This window comes from Mustela erminea, chromosome 10, assembly GCF_009829155.1.
Source record: "Mustela erminea isolate mMusErm1 chromosome 10, mMusErm1.Pri, whole genome shotgun sequence".
Lineage (NCBI taxonomy): Eukaryota > Metazoa > Chordata > Mammalia > Carnivora > Mustelidae > Mustela > Mustela erminea.
In genome coordinates, this window is record NC_045623.1 from 66,843,347 (window position 1) to 66,864,803 (window position 21,457).

General features: G+C 50.2%; 1 protein-coding gene across 2 annotated transcripts in view; it reads left to right on the forward strand.

The window, feature by feature from the left end:
* GLIS1 (GLIS family zinc finger 1) overlaps positions 1-21,457 on the forward strand; it is a 212,812-nt gene that overhangs the window by 115,244 nt on the left and 76,111 nt on the right. For both annotated transcript variants that reach the window (XM_032302592.1, XM_032302594.1), the window contains exons 3-4: positions 12,229-12,406; positions 18,340-19,207. In XM_032302592.1, coding sequence (XP_032158483.1) covers positions 12,229-12,406; positions 18,340-19,207 — 1,046 coding nt within the window. The remainder of the gene's footprint in view (positions 1-12,228; positions 12,407-18,339; positions 19,208-21,457) is intronic.

Here is a 21,457-nt window from a genome sequence, read left to right on the forward strand (position 1 = left end):
TGGCCTCTCTCATCCCACCCCAACCCCCCACCCAGCTGCCTGGAGCTGAGCATTTCTCCCCATTCTTATGTCTTCCTTCTTGTTTCATATACTTCTGAGGAGTGAGGGAAGAAAAACCCACATGAGCATAGTAGTTAATTAGCTTGATATAAAGGGAAGGAGTTTAAAAAAAAAAGCTGAACATGAAATAATAAATACATGCCTCACATAAACATTTATGGTCCTCTATTTACTGAAAAAAAAAAAAGACAGATGGAATATGTTTGTCTTTGAGAAGTTTTTATAGATTCAACAGCCATTTCCTCTGGATTGTCATCCCATCACTCTCGGACTGTTTGGGGCTTGGATAAAAACAAATGGGTTTCAGTGATCATCACTGTGGCTCCCTTCCTAATGATTTAGGGGCAGCCAGGGGCCTGTGTGGGCTCAGGGCACTCCAGGTAGTGGCAAAACTTCTGACGGGAAATGTGGGAAACCTTATAGTCTTAGAACCACCGACTCTCCTTGTGGCTCATCGGTGATGTCACAAAATCTTGGAACTGTAGTCATTGAAATCCCTAGCTGTGGAAAAATGCATCATCACGGAAGGAGAGAATTGGGAAATTTTAGAATCCCAGATGCATGGAAATTTATCATTTTGGAATCTTCGTGGCTCAGCATGAGGAAATGTAGAAACTGAGAATTTTAAGAGATATCAGAGTTTATTAGACCCCCTCATACTTACATATGCTAAATAACCACAGTGTTTTCTTCTGCCAGCCCTTGGATCCCTGCTTTGTGCCGCTCCCTCCTCATTCAACCTGGAATCTTCTCTCACTCCCAGAGGGGCATTAGTAGTCATTTACACTGGGTGTGGGTACAGCCTTTCAGCCTTGCCCAGGGAAGGAGCTGGGAGGAGGAGGAACAGCAGGGCAGGCAGAAGGCTGCATGAAACAACAGGGGCAGGGCAGGGGTTCCTACGGACTCACCATGGCCAGAGGAAGCCCCAGAGGATGTGCTGGGCATCACAGCTCTTCTGTCAGCTGCCTTATCTCATGTGGATGTGCCTGTACCCTGTAGGTCTGTCCCTTCTGGAAGCTATTAACAGGAAGGGTACCCAGAGGTTCCGTGGGTATGCTCACACACCCCTTGTCCTGCAAGTACTGGTGATGCGCTGGGAGGGAAGGGGTCCTATTTACGGACCAGGGCACTAGATGAGGATCCTGGCCACGGTAGGGATGGAAGAATAGCCTACTCTGTCTTTGGTCTATGCTCAAGGATGGATTTTAAGCACAGTTTTTAAATTATTAAAATAGTAGGGAATATTTCAAAATATGTAATACAGAGTGTTTTTTCATTATTTTAAAAAATATTTTCTTTATTTGCTAGAGAAAGAGAATGAGAGAAAGTATAAGCAGGAGGAGCAGCAGACAGAGGGAGAAGAAGGCTCCCTGCTGAGCAGGGAGTCAGGTGTGGGACTTAATCCCAGGACCTTGGGACCATGACTTGAGCAAAGACAGCCACCTAAACTGACTGAGCCACCCAGGCGTCCCAACACAAAGATTTTTTTTTAAGCTATTGAAAAATTTACATAAGGTGAAATTCACATTACGTGTGAGCGTGAACAATTTGGTGAATTTCGACAAATGCACAGCCATTACGTCAGAAGTGCAGCCACCGTTATAATCAGCAATTAGGACTGTTCCCTCACCCCTCCAAAAGAATGATGAGTTTGGAAAACATTCCTTTAATGAAGCCACTGCTCTCCTTGCATCTACTCTGTTCCTTCTGTGGTCTTTTTTTTTTTTTTTTTTTTTTAAACACAATGCTCAGACATGGTCCCGCACCGTAAGTCAGGTCTGGTTGCTCCTGCTCTCCCCCTCTGATGGCTTCCTGCTCTAAACCCAGATCTTCACCGGGACCTCATAACCCTGCCTCTCAGGTCCAACTTCTTCATGACCTGCCTCTTTCACCTCTGCTCAGTGGACAACAGAGACACCTGGACTTTCTGTGATCCTACCCTGGAGAACGCTCCTACCTCAGGGCTTTTGTTCTTGCTGCTCTGTCTGTGTGAGTGCTCTTTCCCCTGCTTTCACCTGGCTCCTCCTTCCCTTCCCTCAAGTCACTATATAGACCCCCTGACTGTCCTGACCGTCCCCATCTCTCTGCATTTTCTAGCTTCTTACCCTTATTGTAAATTCACAACACGCATCTCTAGTGATAGTACAGTGTATATTTATCTGTTTACTTTTGAGATTGTTTTCTCCCTTACCTGCCTTCCTAACCTGACTGGTACCGAGACCACAGCATTTCTGCTGATGAGTGTCTGGTCCTGACACATAGTAGGCATTCAGTATACATATGCTAAGGAGACAAATGAATAAATAACATTTGATGTACATTTTACATTTGACATTTTAAAATTTTTCAATTTTTTGTGACTCGGGTTATTTTAATGTTTATGAAGTTTGAATCTTGCTCTTTTTGTTCTATATAACTCTTACAAATATTTTTTCTTCTAATCAGAACCTTTAATAAATGCAGCAAAACCCCTCATAAGATGCCTTCTGATGAGGCAAGTTCATATAAAACATCACTGGCCCTGGCCTCTGCTCTCTGTCCAGTCCCTTCACAAATGGGGCATTTAGAGCCCATGTTTGTGACTTACAGGGCATGCTGGCCTTAGGAACTGATTGCCCCATAACCATATGAGAGGTTCTCAGTTCCTGTGTGCTGTGTGTTTTGCGATAATGGGCTAGTTCCAACAGAGAGAGACAGCGAGAAAGGGAACACAAGCAGGGGGAGTGGGAGAGGGAGAATCAGGCTTCCCACCAAGGAAGGAACCTGATGCAGCATTTGATCCTAGGACCCTGGGATCACGACCGGAGCCAAAGGTAGATGCTTAACTGCTGAGCTACCAGGTGCCCCCTAATCATTCTTTTATTACTGGATATATATAGGTTGTCTTCACTTCTTTTCTGTTATAAATGACCCTGAAGTGGTAAATTAAGAGATGTTTGTTCATTTTAACAAGAATGTTCAGAGTGGTGAGAGTTCAGAGAAGAGTTGCTTTCCTATACTGCTGATGGTATAAATTGATATATTCGTTTTGGAGAGCAGCTTGAACTGCAGGTAATAAAATTCTTAAAATTTTGCATGTCCTTTGACTCAGCAGCCCCACGTCTAGGAATTTATCTTAAGGCCATAAATATGGATGGACATAAAGACAGGTCTGTAAGGACATTCATTACATGATGGTTTCTACTTTTAAAACTTTCTGAGCAATCTTAATCCCAACTCTTGAGGAAAGGTTAAATAAAGCATGTATAAACATATAATGGAATACTGTACAGTCATTAAAATTATTTGCTGGAAGGGGCTTTTTACAGTTGGCTATACCAGATAAGCTTGTATCAGTCCTTTCTTCTAGATAAATATAGAAACCAACTCTTTGAAGACATTAAAGGGCCATGAAGACATCCAGGGCTTGAAAAACCAACATTGTAAGGAGAAAAGAAGTACACTGATGTGAATCTGACACTCTGTGGCACTTCTTCCTTCCAAGTATTAGCCAGTTTTCAAATGGTATAGGACCCAGAGTCAGAGAGCTGTGTCTCTACAGCCTTACTTTATTAGACAAAATCTGGAGTTTAAGATTACCAAGATAGGCAGTTCTGGAAGAGCCAAGATCCCATGGAGACAGGCAGTGGCAAAATGCAAGCCTAACATTTAGTATGTTGCTTTGCCTTTCAAAACATTTGTTGCTTCTTAAGTGGCACAGGCTAAGTGGCTGAGAGAGCGACCAAGGATGGCAGTTAAGAGGTTGAGAAGCTAGGCAGAGCTTTATTTCAACAGCCTCAAGTTCTAGGAAGATAAAACTGAAGCTTATTGTTAACCAAGGAGGAAGAGCCCTGGCATCCCAGGCTTCTAGCTGGGGTCCCTGAAGGGCAGCATCCTTGGAGAAAGGATGAACAAGAAATAGAGCAACTTTTACAAAGCCTTAAACCCAACTTTGAAACAGCTAAAGACTAAACTTCCCCTCCTTTAACTTCCTTTAAGAAGCAAAAGAAAATCCCTCTTTTCATACACAACATTGGGAATTCAGTAAAAAATTATGAGGGATAAAGGAGGCAGGACCATGGGTGGGGGGGGAAATCATGGTAAAAACAGACTCGTAGGTGATCCACATTTTGGAGTTATCAGACACAAGATTTAAAATACCTATGATGAATATATTCAAGAAAATAGATTACCAAAGGGAAAATTTCAACAGATATCTGAAAACTATAAGAAATCAAAGAAATGGAAAATTTAAAACTGAAAGACTAAATTTAAGAACTCAAAATATGGATTTAATAGATTAGATATAGTTAAAGAGAAGATTAATGAATTGGAAATAAGTTAGGGGACAATAGACTGAAGTATGAATTCAAAAAGGATGGATATTACAGAAAAGAGCATAAGAGATTCATAAAACATGGTGAAAAGGCCTAAAGTACATTGTTTCCCCAGAAATATACAGGGAAGATAATGGGTAGAAGTCATGTCTGAAGTGATAATGGCCAGCAATTTTCCAAAACTGACAGAAAAATGTTAAGTCACATATTTAAATAGCCCTACGAACCTCAAGCACAATAAATACAAAGAAATTCCCAGCTAGGCACATCTTAGTCACAGACTGCTGAGAACTAAACATAAAGAGAAAACCTTAAAAATAGGACTTACGGGGGTAAGGTAGTATCTTGAAAGACATAGAGATGACTTTCTAATAGAAATGCTGTAATTCAGAAGACCATGGAATGATTCTGTAATGTACTAAAATAAGGTGACTGCCAGCCTAGAATTCTATACCCTCAGAAGTCAAAGCGAAAGCACAAGATTTCAGACAAACAAAAGTTGAGAACATTCCTTGCCAGCAGACTTACAATTTTTAAAATATCTTCATGCAGAAGTAAAATAACTCCCATATGGAAGCAGGGGGAAGAGAAAACATTTGAATAGATAGAGACTATATAAAACAACAATGATATCTGGTGAGGTTTAAAAATATATGTATAATTAAAATACACAATAAAAATAACCCAGAGAGAGACAGAAAATGCATGTGTGTAAAGAATCCTGAGGTTCTTGTACTTTTCAGGAGGTGGTAAATATACTAATCTGTATTAGATGGTAGTAAGTCAATGAAGGATGCTATAATTGCTGAATAACCACTAATAATAAAAGAATGTGTGTTTAACAAGCTAATAGAGATAGAAAATAGTATGATAAAAAAAGACTTGATTAATCTCAAAGAATGCAAGGAAGGAAAGGAAAAGAATATAGAGTAGGTGGGACAAATAAAACACAGATAGTAAGATTATAGATTTAAAGTTAATTAGTAAGTTAATAAAGTAAGTTAGTTATATTAAATGAAAATGGTATAAATGGACTAAATACTCAAAAACAAAGATTGTCAGAGTAGATAGAAATTATTTTCTAGAAGAATATTGCATTAATAAGGATGCTTTGGGTTGTATGTAACAGAAGGCCCATCCAAGATAGGCTTGAAACACTAGGGGAACTCTGCTCTTCACATAAAAGGTTCTTGGTGCCACCAGTGCTCCAGTGTCTCTTGGTTTCTTGCCATTGTCTTCCAACTAGCTTCCCTTGGGATGATGAGATGCTCTCTACTAGCTGGGGAGGCCTCATGCCTCTTCAGTTGCCTGTAGAGGAGAGGTTGGTCTTTCCCCAGGTTTCAAACTGAAGTCCCAGGACTCCTATTAAACCAGCTTGTGTTGTGTGCCCAGCTCTGAGCCGGTCACTGTGGCACCATGGCTGGTAACAAGAGATCGTACTAGTGGGTTCAGGCTTCCACAGCCCCCTGTGGAATGGGGTTAATCAGAACAACAGTGAGAGCACACACTCACATAGTCTCTCCTGGGTTCCAGGTGTTCTGTTGTAAGCACTTTACATGTGGTATATGAACCCATTTCACTTTCATGAACTGGCACAGAGATGTTAAACCATTTAACTTAGACAGGTCACAGCTAGTCAATGGCAAAACCAGGATTCCAATCTAGCCAGTCAGGCCCCAGAATCCTGCTTTCTGTCTATGCTGTGTCTCCTCAAGCCCCGTAGAAAGATATAGGAAATATGGACCTTCTTAGGGACCAAATACTAGGTGTTATGGACAGGATGTTTGTGCTTCCTCAATCCATATGTTGAAGTCCTAACCTGCACATGACTGTAATTGGAGATGGGGCCTCTAAGGAAGTAATTAAGGTTAAATGAGGTCATAAGGGTAGTGCCTTGGTCCAATACAATTATAGTCCTTATAAGAAGAGGTTGTATGCATTCCCTCTCTCCCTTCCTCTCTTCTTCTCTCAATCTCTCTCTCTCTGTCTCTGCATGCACTGAGGGAAAGCTATATGGGAGATATAGTGAGAAGACCACCATCTACAAGCCAGGGAGAGAGCTCTCACCAGAAACCAAATCAGCAGGAATCTTGATCTTGGACTTCCTGTCTCCAGAACTGTGAGGAAAGGACATGTCTGTTGTTTAAGCCCGCCAGCCTGTGGTATTTTGTTATGGCAGCCCAAGCCGACTAATACACTGGGGAAAGTATTCACTGTATCCAGTCTAAATCCCTTCATGATGTGGAACAGCATCAGGCCAACACTGCCTTCCAAGTCCAAGAGACTTGGGCTTGCATCTTGATTCCACCCTTTCCCAGCTGCATGACCTTGGACAAGTCAGTTACTCTTGCTCTAGAAAATGGCGTTCATAATTCTGGCATGGAAAGAGCCTAGTTTCGCTCAGGTTTCACTAGCCTGAGTCCCCGTAAATCCAGCTCAGCTTTAAAGGGGGAGTTTATAGAGTTTTTGTGATGTGGGCTAAGAGACGAGGGGCTGTCAGAAGCCTGGTGTGAGGCCTTGAGGGCTGGGCTCTGGAGCTCCAGAAGCCTGCCTGGGTTACAGGCCCCCTGATGGCTGTGAGTGCCCCCGGGCGGCTCTAAGATGGGGGAGTGGACCCTGGCCCGCCCATCCCAGCCAGGCTATGGAGATGAGAAAGAACCTGGCTATCTGCCTTCCTGCTTCTCTTCATAAGCCCCCACCTCCTGCTGTTCACCAGGCCTTTGGGCCTGGTGAGGAAGGGAGAGGGGACAGTGCAGCTTCGGGAGGCAAAAAGGGTCTTGTAGGGGGGTGGCCACACTGTCTGTGCCTCTGCTGTGTGTCCTGAGGGAGCCATTCACTCTTTCTGGGCCTGAGACGGGGAGCCCCTTGTCTCCTGTCCTGTGGGACCCATGGCGTTCCTCCTCCTGGCCCGACTCTACCACGACTCAGAGGGAGAAGCTGAGGCCCAGAGAGGGGGCCAAGGCCCTGCTCTGCACTGGCAGAGCCTGCAGCGCCCAGGCTCAGACTCGAGACCCTGGGAGTCTGAAGTTGCCCTTCTTTGGCCATTAGTACTCCCTATCTAGGAGCACATGCTTCTGTTTCTGGAGGCACAGACCAACCAGAGAGCCTATGCCTGTGTCTCCTCTGCCTGTTAAGAGAGCAAAACGGAGGGGCCTTTATGGAGATGCTGACTCTGCACCAGACCCTGTGCGTCTAAGTACGGGAACTCATTTAATCCTCACAGCCATGTTTGGGAGCCGGGAGTCTTAGTCCTATTTTATATATGAAGAAACCGAGGATCAGAAGGGTGAGGTAGCCCATCTAGGGTCAGATGGCCAGAAAGTTAATAGTAGAATCGGGCCTTCAACCTAGCTGTGTGGGTCACAAAAGCAAGTCACAGTGTCTGGCATGGGGGTATGTGGTGGTTAACTTGGGACAGTCCTTCCAGCCATCCTCTTCCCCAGGGTTTCCAGGCACCTACTGTGGGCCTAGCCGTGTGCCAGGATAGGGAAATCCCCGAGTGGGCCCAGGTGTCTACAGAGCCTGCTTCCTAGGCAACCAGGACAGGCCTGTCCCTCATCTGGGTCCCTGTTTTCTGTGTGTGAAGTAGGTTGAACAAAATTATGTCTCAGGATACACTGACATTTAGCAGCTCTGGGCTCCACAACCCCTGTCCTTAAGGAGTTTATAGACTTGTGGGGGAGGCAGGGTTTTACATGCCCTTAACAGCACTGGTGTGGTAGTACAGAGTATGACAGTCTTGATTTTGTGGGGATGTTGTGGAAATTTAGAAATAAAATATGTCAAGTATTTGGCTGTGCCCAGTGAGCATAAAGTATACCCGAAAGGGCAGCTGGTCGTAGGGACTTCTGGGAGCTGAGGTGGGGGAACTCAGGAAGGGCAGAAAGGTTCTGGAAGGAGATGCATTTCTACCATGCTCTGGGGGCCCAGAGGAGTTTGGGAGGTGTCAGGCTACCCTCATTGGACAGGCAAGGATGTGTGGAGCATAGCAGCAAAGCATTGTGGGAGTGCAAGGTAACACCCAGGGGACTCTGTGGCTGCAAAACCTACAGTATTTACTGTAGGTTGCCCTTTACAGAAAGAAGTTGGCTAGATTAAAAATGTCTGCTAGACTAGAGAGCGGAGTCAGAGGATTCAGTGTGAGTCTGAGCCCTACACTTGCTGCGTGAGCTTAGGAGAATTGCTTGCCCCCTCTGAGTCTGCCTAGCCAACTCTCGGGGGTTGTAATGAAGCTCATAGGTGATGGCTGCAAGACGTTTTGTGGACTGCAAAGTGTCACCAGCCTGGCACCGGGAGGGCACTAAAGGTCTGCTTGTGGGCAAATGAGGAATAGTCACCATGCAGGCCTTCCTAGACCTGGCTGCTGGCCGCTCCAGGGACGGCAAGGGGATGGCATCTGGACCCGAGATGCTGAATGCATCATTGTTCTTCTTGTGCAGACTTGGCAGGTTTGAGCATAAATTAAAATTCTTGTGGGGAGTCACCTTATATATGGTACCACTTTATAGCCAAGTCATTACGGTAATTTGCAAAACTCTCTGGTGTGTAACTGGAGTCATTTGCTTCACATTTGCTGGCTGTGACCTCATTGAAGCTGCCTGGTCTTGGATTTGGTGACCCCTGAGCCTTGGGGACTTGGTCTTCTGAGTCTGGACTCAGGGTTATCCAGACCTGACCTTCCAGCAATAGAAGGCAGGGTCTTGCTTTGCACAAGAATAAATAGAAGAAATCATTCTGGTTACCATCCTCCTGCCTTTTCAAGTGCTTACTGTGAGCTGGGCACCATGCCAAAGGTGTTGTGTCCATAATCTCATGGGATTGTCCTCACAGCCTGTGAGTAGTTATTAGCACCATTTGATAGATGAGAAAACAGAGACTTCAAGAGGAACGTAAACCAAACTCTTACCTAGTCCCGGGGAGGCCAGTCACGTTCCACCAGGGGTTTGCTGTGCGACCAAGGCAGGTCCTTTCCTTCTTTGAGCCTCAGTTTCTTCGTCTAGTAATTAAATGGATGGGCAGTCAGTCCCAGCCCTGAACTGCTCACTAACTCATAAAAATGAACACAGGCCTCCCGCACCCTCCAGTTCTGCAAAGAAGCATCACTTACATGAAAGCCAGGTTCAGGATCTGCTCTTGGATCCAGTGGTACAGTGGGGGAGATATGGCTGCTGGGTGTAGCCCCTTCCTGGGGCACCCCCAGCCTGCCCCAGGGCCAGTGTGCCCCTCTCATTCCTCTGCCTCTGTAGAGAAATACTCCATCCTCACTCCCCAGAGACAGAGAGTGAGCAGGGGTGAGTCCTGTGATGCTTTTGGGGTCACAGAAGCAAGATGCCAATAGGCACGAGGGCAGTGGCAGGTCTTCTGGCTGACTTGGGCCTGTGGTGGGGAGTGGTGGCAGCATCTCTGGGGCACACATTATAGCCTCTGGTTTTATATCCAGCCTTTGAGAAAGCAGATGGCCTAGGGAAGCCTCTGGCACGGGCTTTGGGAGCAATTGCCGGGCAACCTGGTATGGTCACTGGCCAACTCTGATGCGCACATCCCTCTGCAAGTTAGGGAAGCTCATGGATTTATCCAGGGCACTGTGAAGGTCACAGAAGACAAGGGCCTGAATGGGCTGGGAGCCCCAAAGCAGCATCAAACTGTGACCTGCTCCCTCTTTCCTCCCTCCAAGAGCTGGCTTGTTTATTTGCTGTAGGAAGACTTTTTACTATATCTAGTGGAAAAGAAGCCAGCAGGCCTCAGTTATTTGCTGGGTAATAACTGTTTTTTGTTTTGTTTTGTTTTGTTCTCCCCATGGAGGTGATGGGTTTGCCTTTCAGGTGTGTTCCTTACTATTGTGTTACCTTAGGTAAACCACTAGACCTCTCTGAGTCTTCATGTGCTTGTCTGTAGGCGGAGTAGTCTTACCCATCTGGCAGAGATGTCATGGAGACTGAGGTTTAGGAGTCACTGGAATGGTTTTTGACCTCCCCAAAGCCTCCCCAGCATGATCTTCATTGGAGTCATAGGTGGGGATGTTTGCTAGGGAATCCCCAGTTGTTCCTCAGTTGCCTGAGAGGCAGCAGGAAGGACCTAGGCTTTGAAGCCTCAGAGATCTGGGTTTGGACTGTGGCCCATCTCTTATAGAGCTCTGAGCCTGATCAGAGGCACCCAATCTCTCCAAAACTCAATTTTTCTCATCTGAAAAATGGCTAGAATGAGCCCACCACACAGGGATGGACACTTAAATGGATCGATGTGCCTGCTGTCCAGGAAGGGTTGATAAATGCTGGGCTCCCCCATGCCTCTCTACACATCCTCGTTGAGTAGCCCAGCGGCCCCCAGTTCATCTGGTGGGTTTTTGAAGGATGCTCAGAACTCGCTCCCCGACCCAAAGATTCTGGGAGAAAGACCCTGGCGGAACAACCCCACGTGATGATTAAGCTTTCTTTGCTCCAAATGCTATTAATGCTCATAAAATTATCCACAGTTTTCTGAGGCCCAGGCCCAGGGTTTGCCTCAATGGGACAATAAAAGCGCATGCAGAAACGATTTGGAACAGGGAAAGACCGCCAAGCAGGGACGGAGCTAAACGAGCGGCAGCCTGCTCTCATTAACTCAGGCTGTTCACATTTGTTACCAGGGATTTCTTTTTAATTAAAAAACAACCAAGTTATTAAAAATAAGCTTGTGAGGGGCTGGCCCAGCAGCAGCCTGAGCCAGCAGGAGTGAGCATTCCTTGCAACGGGAATGAGCCCAGGACTCAGCCTGGGAAGGTGAGGGGGCTTCTGAGCGAATCTTCCTCCGTGCCCTCTGGAGGAGGCTGGCCCGTGCCTGGGAACACAGAGGCTCCTCTGAGCCCCTTCCCTGCCCCAGACCTTGGGAGGGTTGCATTCTGCTCTGCAAACTGGACTGTGCTTGGCAGGTGGATGCCTGGTGACTGGCAGAGCTGTGGGCACACAGCGAGTTAGCACTGAGTGTCCAGCTTCCTGGGAAGAAGGGCCTGCCTCTGGGCTGGGCTGGAATTAAGGTTGGGGGGCAGTGGATTCCTTGAGGATGGGGCCAGGTTTTTGTCTTAAGAGGCCACTTCTTGTTACATAGCCATTCAGAATTGGGGTTTGGGTTTGGACAGACCTGAGCCTGAGTTCCTGCCTAGATTCTTAGCGGTGTGATCTCAGACCCCAAGGTCCCTGAACCTCTGCCTGCTCTCTACAGTGAGGATGACCTCTAGTCTTCCTAAAAACCCTGTCACTGGGCAAGGCAGGGCAACTGATAGGCTGTCAAAGAACCATGGAGAATATGGAGGCGTGAATAGCTGTGTACCACATTTCCATGGTGTAACGCAATTTGGGGAAAAAAAGCAGATTGAGTTTTGGTAATAACAAGAGCAGATGGGGTTTGGTGAGCACCTGCTCCATGACCCACGACGTCTGTGCCGCTCACCCGACTTGCTGAGCAGCACAGCCCCAGCACGCATCTGTGACCCTTGTCCAGTGAGTGTTCGGTGACCAGTGTGATGGTCATAGACTATAGGATCCTAGAGGCAGGAGCTTGTCCGCCTGGCTCGCCAGGGTTTCCTGCCCCTAGCGGTGTGATGGTACATCGTAAAGACTTGGTATTTGTGTAACGGTCATTCAGCCACAGGAGCTCAGCATCCACATCTGAGTATTGGGGATTTTGCTCCCAATCCTACTGGTGATTGTGGAAATTAAATAAGGGATCTTGGTGCCCTGAATGCAGCAGGGGTTCAGTGAACGTGGGCTCAAGGCTGCTGTGTCCCACGCTGTGCCCTAGGACTGCCCTCTCCCTGTACCCCTCTTCAGGCTGTCCCCACTCACCTTCTTTCCTCTTCCTGTCTTTCTTTGCATAGTGAACGGGAGCTACGGCCACTGCACCCCAGGCTCGGAGAAGAGCCTGCTGGACCTGGACCTTGTGGAAGGCCCCGGCCCCACCTGCCGCCAGGGCCTTTTTCTCCCTGCAGGCACCCCACCACCTCGGGGCCAGCCCCCAGCCTGCGAGAGGCTCCTGCATTTCCCCCACCCCAGCAGGTAAGTGCTCCATCCTTACCCATCAGCTGCCTTCTGTGGACACTTCCTGAAGGCCAAGGACCAAGGGCCTTGTCTGCCCTTGTGGGATCTAGTCTGCCTGGTTATGGGACACATGGGGAAACTGAGGCACACGAGGGCCAGGGACCAGCCAGAGGCCAGTAGCACAATGAAGGAGGCCTGGTCTAAGCCTTGAACCCCCCACGTTGCAGTGCCTCATGAGAGACAGAGATGGTTTCACTGAGGTGTATTTCCCCCTTGCAGAAGCTGAGGTGGCATTTCACAGAGAATCAGAAATTGGAAGACTCAGGGGTGGGATGGGGAAGGAGCACCCAGCTCAGGGTTCATGCACATTGTAGTGTCAAGCCCTGGACAACTTGGAGCATGGCGAGGGAGGGGTTCCTCCACCTGGGGCCATCTCCTGCCCTAGGAAGCTGTGCCTCTCAGAGCCCTGCCAGGGGACCACCATCCAGTGCCTGTGCATTTCTGGTCATGTCCACTTGTGGGCGGATGTTTGATCACATCGTGTATCGGGCTAGCATCTGCCTCCTGTGGCTCTCCCGGGGTCCTCGCTGTGCCTCTGTGCCCTCTGGTCTGCTGATAGGCAGAGGTCAGCCACGGGTAGGCCTCTGTGCCCCCAGCTTGGCCCAGGCCCCCACCCCAGGGCCCAGACATGCTGGCTGAGGCCTGCTTCACACATCAGAGACTCTAAAAACTGGCCTAGTGGCCTGTTCGCAGTTCATTCCTTTATCGATCATTTATTAAGTGTCTGCTGTGTGCCAGGCACTGCGGGGTGCTGGAGATGTCTTGGCAAAGCAAGCAGAGAGCTCCCCAGTGGCGCTCACTTTGCACTGAGAGTCTCAGGGGAGACAACTCCAGAGCAGGATGCTGATTCTTCCCACACAGAGCCATTTTCCTTTGAGAATGTGGACGCCCTGTGGCCTTCAGGAATATCAGGGAGACTTCTGACATACAGGAGTGTGTTAGTCTGCACACACTGGCTTGACAAAATACCACAGCCCAGGGGGCTCAAATAGCAGAAATGTCTTTTCTCCCAGTTCTAGAGGCTGGGAGTCCGAGAGCATGGTGTCCCCAGGTTTGGTCTCTCCTTAGGCCTCCCTCCTTGGCCTACACGAGGCCGCCTTCCTGTGGTGTGCGTGGCCTTTCTGCTATTTGCACACTCTTCACCTTAGAAAGACACCCGTCGTACTGGATGAGGACCTCCCCCTCACAGCCTTGATTAACCTTCCTTTCTTCCCACAAGTCCCCGTCTCCAAAAGACCATCACACTCTGGGTTAGGACTTCAACATACAAATTTTGGAGGGAGACAATTCAGTACATAACAAAGAGCAAACGTCTTTTAGACTTCGAGCTGTCCGTTGTTCAGTGACAGTCCAATGCATTTGTCTGCTTGATTATTCCCGGAGGCTCCCCGAGCAGCCTCTGGTTCCCCAAGGGACATTCTTTCTATCTCAGGGCAAAAGCTATGTTAGCCTAGGGAAAGCTAAAGCAAGTGGGTGGCTTGCTTTTATTTTTTTATTTTTTATTTTATTTTTTCTTAATTTTAATTTTTTAATATAAATTCAGTTTAGTTAATATATTCTGTATTGTTAGTTTCAGAGGTAGAATTTAATGATTCATCAGTTGCAAGCAACATGCAGTGCTCATATTTTAAGTGCCCTCCTTAATCCCCATCACCCAGGTACTCTATCCCCCCCTCCCCTCCAGCAACCCTCAGTTTTTTTTTCCTAGAGTTAAGAGTCTCTTATGGTTTGCTTCCCTCTCTGTTTTTATCTTTTATTTTATTTTCCCTTCTCTTCCCCTACATCCATTTCTTTTGTTTCTTAAATGCCACGTATGAGTTAAATCATATGGTATTTATCTTTCTCTGGTTAACTTATTTCACTTAGCATAATACCCTCTGGTTCTATCCACATCATTGCTAATGGCAAGATTTCATTTTTTGGATGGCTGAGTAATATTCCATTGTATATATAGACCACATCTTCTTTATGCATTTGTCTATTGATGGATATCTGGGCGCTTTCCGCACTTGGGCTATTGTGGACATTGCTGCTGTAAACATTGGGGTGCACTTGCCCTTCGGATCATTATATTTGTATCCTTCGGATAAATACCTAAATCGTGCAGTCGCTGGGTCATAGGGTAGCTCTGTTTTTCTTTTTTTGTACAGATGATCAGAAATGTTTGTCATTTTGAGTGTCATTTTGACAATTTAGAGCCTAAGAGAGCCTGTACCTAGAACCCATATCTAGAACCCCACACCAGGATCATTCTGATCTGTGGCCATTTCTCCTGCTGATCAGGCACTGTCACACACCGTCATTTTCCTGAAGCAAAACAAGGCTCCACACCTGTCCCATACCCGTCAGACCCTGTCCCTTCTCATCTCCTTGCTGCCTCCCCCCTCCTGATGTCTAGACCCCTGATCCACAGCCTGGGTTCCTAGAGGCCTCTGTGCTTCCTTCCCAGCTTTGTAATACAAATAACAATTGCTCCCACTTTGCAAGGACTTGCTGCTTGTGCCCATCTCTCATTTAATCATCACCCCTAATAAGTGACAATCCTGGAGGGCTTGCTCTGTGCCACACAGGAGGCCAAGCACTCTTCATGTAATTACCTTACTCAACTCCCATCTGCCAGAGGGTGGGGAGACTGAGGCAGAGAGGCCACAAAACTAGCCCGACATCACCCAGCAAATGGCAAGAGTTTCAAGGAACTTCAGCAATACCCTGATTTTGTCATTTCTGTGCTAAAAATGACTACCCACCACCACTGTGGTCAGTAGAATGTATTATTACATGCGGTGTGAGGCCTACTTCCATTACTGACTTTCTGAGTGACCTTGGGCAAAATGCTGACCCTTTCTAGGCCTTATCTCCTTACCTGTAAGATGAGGATAGAAACACAGAGTGCACAGGCCCCCAGTAGTATGGGAAGGCAGTCTGTGATCTGGCTGGCCTCCTTGACTTTGGGCCCAGTGGGCTTTACACATTCACATCTTCGGGCCTTAGCCTACAGAACGCCCCCACCAATTTTGGTCTCTTACGTTTGTCAGAACTCTGTCCACCCCTCAGCAGAGTTGAAGTGTTCCCATGAGAGCTTGTTCTCCATTTTCCCCATGAGAAGGGAAGTTTCTCAAGGGCAGGGACCTGGCTTGTGAACCGTCTCGTGTCCCCAGCATCACCCAGCACAGAGGGCAAAGCCTGCAGAGGGACCTCTCTGGCCCTCGGCCCAGGCCACAGCCCCTGAACCAGTGGGTGCACAGACCCCGTGAGATCTGAAATCACCCTCCCATCCCCTTGAGCCTCTGTTGGAGGAACACTAGTTTTCCCAAGTTCAGCAGCTCCCTTCAGGGTCTGGGATGACAGACAGAAGAACATCGGAGTCCTTGATTCTCAGAACGTTGAGGCTGCCAGGAAACCCAACGGTCATCAAGTTCCATCATTTTGCAGGGGAGGAAGCTGGGGCCCCTGGCAGGACAGTGCTGTGGGAAAATCGCACACTGCTGATTCAGGCCCATCGAGGTTCACATTCCTGCTCTAACGCTCCCTGCCTCTGAGGAGTTGGCCAAGTGGCTTCAGTTTTCCTAAGTATAAACCAGATGGTGGGCTCTCCCCTGAAGAATTTGGTTATGCATTCAGCAGATAGCATGCATCGCTGAGCTGCGGTGGTGCTGCATGGGATGGCCCTCGGGAAAGCGCCCAGTGTGCAGGGCTGCTCAGTGCCAGACTGCTCTGTCCAGGGACTCTCGCCCACAGTGTCCAGACATGTGACAGGAGTCACCTGGGGAGCCCAGGGCTCAGCCGCAGGGCAGGGCAGGAACCGCTGCTGGCCTGCCAGGGACAGAGGAATGGAGAGGGCAGGCAGGGGGCCCCCTCAGCATACCGAAGCCTGAGTTGCCTTCGCCCCCCAACCCCTGCTGCCATAGGAGGTTTCATTGTTGTATTCGGGTAATTCAGTCACAAGTGCAATGGCTGTTCTCTGCTGCTGTGGTTCAGCCTAATGCTACCTCTGCCAGGCCCAGGATGATGACCACGCCAGGAACAGCTGTGCTTTTATTTATTTATCTTTTAAGCTTCACGAAGTCAAGCTTCCTATCAGATCCTTCCTATCAGATCTTCTTATCAGGTCCTTAAGCTTCTCAGAGTTTTCTGGTGGCAGCAATGGTCCAGCATCCCCAGGCCCAGGGAAGGGGGCTGTGCTTTAGCTGTCCACCCTGGAGTCCACGCTCCTTCTGCTTCCTCCCAGGGGCCGCGCTCTGGGAAGGGAAGAGAGGCCTTTGCTGGCTGAGACCGAGAACTGGTCAAGTGCAGCTGAGAAACAGGAGGGCCCTTTTCACAAGCCTTTATCTGGGGAGCACTTCCTGTCTCCCCTGGAGAAATACACAGCCCCAGGAGAAGGGGAGTGTGGCTTCCGGCCTAAGCCCCGTCACCAGCTTGCTGCTTGGAACTGTGGGCAAACCTTGTGCCCTCTTGTCTCCTTTCCTGTCTCTGCAGTCATGGGGTTGGAGCCCATGCTCTCTGAGGGCCACTGGGTTCTGCCTAACCCTTCCTTCCTCTCTCCATCCCTTCTGCCCCCTCTAGCTCCAGGGGGCCAGAGAGGGAGGCTGGGCTGCAGGGCCGCATGGAAAGCAGGGACAGGTGATGATCCCACAGCACCTCGCAGAGAGTTCCAAAACACTGGCAATGATCTGGCAGTAATGAAAGCAGCATCCACCATGCTATCATCTCTCCAGAGGGTTGTCACAGCATCTGCCATCCCTCTTGATCCTGGCAGCCACCCTCTGAGGCAGTGAAGGCTAGTCCTCGTTTCACAGGGGAGGACACTGAGGTGCAGACAGGCCCAAGGACACAAGGGGTGTCCTCTTCAGGCTTTGAACACGTAAGCAGTCTTCCTGTTCTTCCCAGCCAACCAAGGGACTACTTTGTCCTTCTGTTGGCGTCACCTGCCTTGTGGCCGGAGGCCCTGATGTGTCTTCCCGCATTTACATGTCCTTATGTGGGGAGGGCCTTCTCTCGGAACACATGTAGCACATGGGTGATGAAGACAGTATCACACCATCGTCACTGTCCAGTGATAATGAATCATTCAGTGTCGGGATGAGAAGTGAGACCCACAGTGCCTTGCCCAGCTTGGTGCAGTAGGGAGTGGCTGAACCTGGCCTCAGACCCCAGTCCCTGGCCTCGCTGGTGTGGCCCTCCCAGCTCCCAGGCTCCCTCAGAGTTGTGTTTCGTGCAGTCAGTGTCTGGGCTTGAAATCACCCCCACCAGGCTTTTCCTCAGTCATTCTTGGGATGCCCCTCGTCACCATGACTTGGGTTTCAGACCCCAGTCCACTGACGTTCACTGTGGAAAAGACACATTGCTTGGGGCAAAATGTCATAGAATTCACATTTCTAGAAATTAAGAAAGACTATAAAAGTTAAGATCAAAGGGACAAGTAGGTAGAATTTAAAACAAACTGGCCCTGGATGTCCCTCCAAATGCCAGAACTCACTAGAAGGTCATGGAGAAGTCAGGGCAGACCCTAAGGAGGCCTCAGCAACAGGGCAGGATGGCATCCGGGACTGGAGAGGGAAGGCTGGATTTGGTAAAAGGATGACACGGGCCTCTTTCCTGGCATCCTCTTCAGACCCCCTGCCTTTCTTGAACCTCTCCCCAGCCCTATCCTACCCCTCTCTCTCTCTCTTTCTCTCTCTCTCTCCCCCCCGTCCCCATTGTCCCCCATATTCTTCCCTGCTCACCAGATCTCACCAGATCACCCTGGCTTCTCCCTCCCTCTGTTTCTAGCCCTCTGTCTCCACCCCTGCTCTGGGCTTCCCATCCCTTGGTCCCCTGTCATTCCCCCTACCCTAGGGCCTCCCCACTGTGGAGTGGCTCCCCCCATGGCCTCTCTGCTCCCTGTTTTCCAGGTCGCCCAGACCTCAGGCCACGTATGTGAATGGTGGTCTTCCACAGCACATCAAGCAGGAGTCCTTGCCCGACTACCAGGCCATGACAGAAGCTCGCGCACCGCTGTCCGCTCACTGCCGGGCCCCACCAGCCACAGACCTGGACCTGCCGGGCCGGGGCCTCACTAACCCCGTGCCTTCCAGCTACCTTCTGGGCAGCGAACCCTGCTCCGGCCTGGGCCCTCCACCTGAGGCTCATCTCCCTGAGGGTAGCGTAAAGCGGTGCTGCCTCCTGGGCCTGCCCCCCGCCTCCCCAGCCTCTTCCTCACCCTGCGCCTCATCCGAGGTCTCCTCCATCATCCGCTCTTCCCAGACATCTCTGGTCACCTGCGTCAATGGACTCAGGAGCCCCCCACTGCCGGGAGACCTGGGGGGGCCTCCCAAACGGGCCCGACCTGGCCCGGTGACGGTGGAGAGCCAGGAGGGCAGTGTGCAGCTTGAAGCCTGCCGGAAGGCGGCCTTCCTGAAGCAGGAGCCTGCGGACGAGTTCTCAGATCTCTTTGGGCTGCCTCCCCAGCAGGGCCTGCCTCCCCCGTACCCTGCATCTCAGTTGCCGCCAGGTTCGGGCCTCGGAGGTCTGGGGCTGGGGCTGGTGGGCAGGGGGGTGGCCGGCCGGCAGGCGTGCCGGTGGGTGGACTGCTGTGCAGCCTACGAGCAGCAGGAGGAGCTGGTGCGGCACATCGAGAAGAGCCACATTGACCAGCGCAAGGGCGAGGACTTCACCTGCTTCTGGGCGGGCTGTGTGCGCCGCTACAAGCCCTTCAACGCCCGCTACAAACTACTTATCCACATGAGGGTGCACTCGGGGGAGAAGCCCAACAAGTGCATGGTGAGTTCCCATGGCTGCCGGCCAGCCCCGACCCCGCTGTGCAGATTAGCCTCCACTTGGCCCTAGGGATGGCCTATGGGGGGGGGGGGCTTCAGGCCGGGGTGGGGTCTGGCTGCGATGCCCTGTGGTGGTCAAGGGGAAGACTGATGCTGGTGATGGGACCACTGGTCAAGATAGCCCTCCCGGTTGTTTCAGTTCCTCTGCTCACCATGTGTCCTACCCCCTCCCCCGCCCCTGTGGCATACCACGTGATCAAACACACTTGTTCATGGGGCGACAACATGCGCTCTGAGGTCAGAGCAGGCCCGGGCACCCTTGCCTATTGCATGCAGGTGCTCACTGTCTCACCCACCAGTGGTCAGGTGAGTCATGGGACACGTGCTTTCCTTTAGCACTGGGGCCTTGTTAGGCAGCATTCCCTGGGGTGCTCTCTGGATCTTGGAGCAGCCCCCAGGCATGGCTTACTCCAAGGAGTGCCCCATCCTCACAGGTACTCAGCTTGGGAGCCGTGGGTCCCTTGGACAGGTTTGGGGTAAGGCCAGGTTAACCTGTAAGGATCCAGCAGTGCCCAGGCTGGGTTTGAGCCTGAGGTTTCCAGGAACACACACACAGACACACACACATGCTGTGGACACCTAGACTCCAGCCCCTCTGACACACAGACACACAGACACACACACACACACACACACACACACAGTGGACACCTAGGCTCCAGCCCCTCTGACACACACACAGACATACACACACACATGCTGTGGACACCTAGGCTCCAGCTCCTCTGACTGGTCATTTCTGTATTGTGCTTTTGGGGTGGTGGAAATCCATATCGGAGTCTTTGTCCCTGATATCCTCAGGCGAGCTGCTGCGCCCATCCCCAAGGCCCAGCTCTCCCCCTCAGAGAGGCACCTGCCCATGAATGGAAGGGCCGGAGGAGCTGCCCAGGCTCCCACGGCCCAGCTCCAGCTTCTCAGCCACTGGGGCACTGGGGAGGCAAAGGAGGAATTGGTGTGTCTGGTCTAGTCTACAAGGCTGGGGTCCAGCCAACGCTGAGTTCTCACACACTCACACCTTGTCCCTGATGCTGGACCCTGCTTCCTGAAGTGTTCCTTCTGGGAACTGGTGCACTTCTGTCCCTCCTCCAGGCCCAGGGCAGTATCTGTAGCAGCGAGGGGGGAGGCAGGAAGCTTCGGCGGCTGGCAGCATAAACTCCACCCTCCCAGAACGAGGTGGTCACCCTTGTGGTCCCATCTGCTTGTGGAGCTGTGGTCTGGGCAGGCAACCGGGCTGGATCTTGAGGAGGAGAAGGTCACCTTCTAGACAAGTGGGGGGTTGTCAACAGCCTCTGCCAAAGGACAGGAATAGGAGGGAGCCTGTGGTTTGTGTGTTGATTTTGTGGGGAGAGGCTGAACTGGGAAGGCTGAGAATTTGACTTTATCATGTGTCTTGGGGTTGAGGGGGTGCTGGAAAGAGGTGGTGAGCGGGCCGGTCCTGGGGATGCCCCGTTTGTCTGGGGTGTTGTGACATGTGGCTTGCTGAAAGACATGCCCTTGCCTGGAAGATGCCCAACAGACTTCCAGAAGACAGAGGGCCCCCTCTCCCCCTGAGACTCCAGAGCAGACAGCCGCCAAGCCGTAGTACTTCATGTCTCCTTTCCCATGGGGGATCCTACTGGTGTCTGCAGGGGACTGGTGTGGAGGTCCAAGCTCTGGTACCGTGTGGTCAGTGGTCTTCGATCTCCAGGGCCTCCTGTGTGTGGAATTACAGCTTGCAGTAGTGCCCATGTGGACCACAGGGACTTTGGTGATAAGCTAGCCTTCTCTGCCTGTTTTCTGGGAAACAGAGGCCTGGTGAGCAGAACAGAGAGGCCCAGTCTAACCAGTGAAGTCTGGGGGATATCTCTCTATGGTTCCTTCTTCTGGGCCTGCCAGGATCTCACCTGATTCAGCGGACTCCACAGAACATTGGCTTACACCTGGTTTGTGCCTGGCTCTGGGGACACAGACCTGGACTTTCCAAGGTCTTCGCTGGCAGGCACCCATGGTCAGCGAGGGGTGAGAGGTGGGTGTGGGCAGGTTCTGCGTGGAGTATGTATAGGCCCAGGAACAGGAGACCCAGAAGGGCTTCACAGAGGAGGTGATGTTCAAGCCATGTCTGTATTTACCCACAGTTGCATTTAATCTTTATAGAAGTCCTGTAAAACCAAGGTTTTACAGATGAAGAAACAAGGGTTCAGTGGAGTCCAGCCAA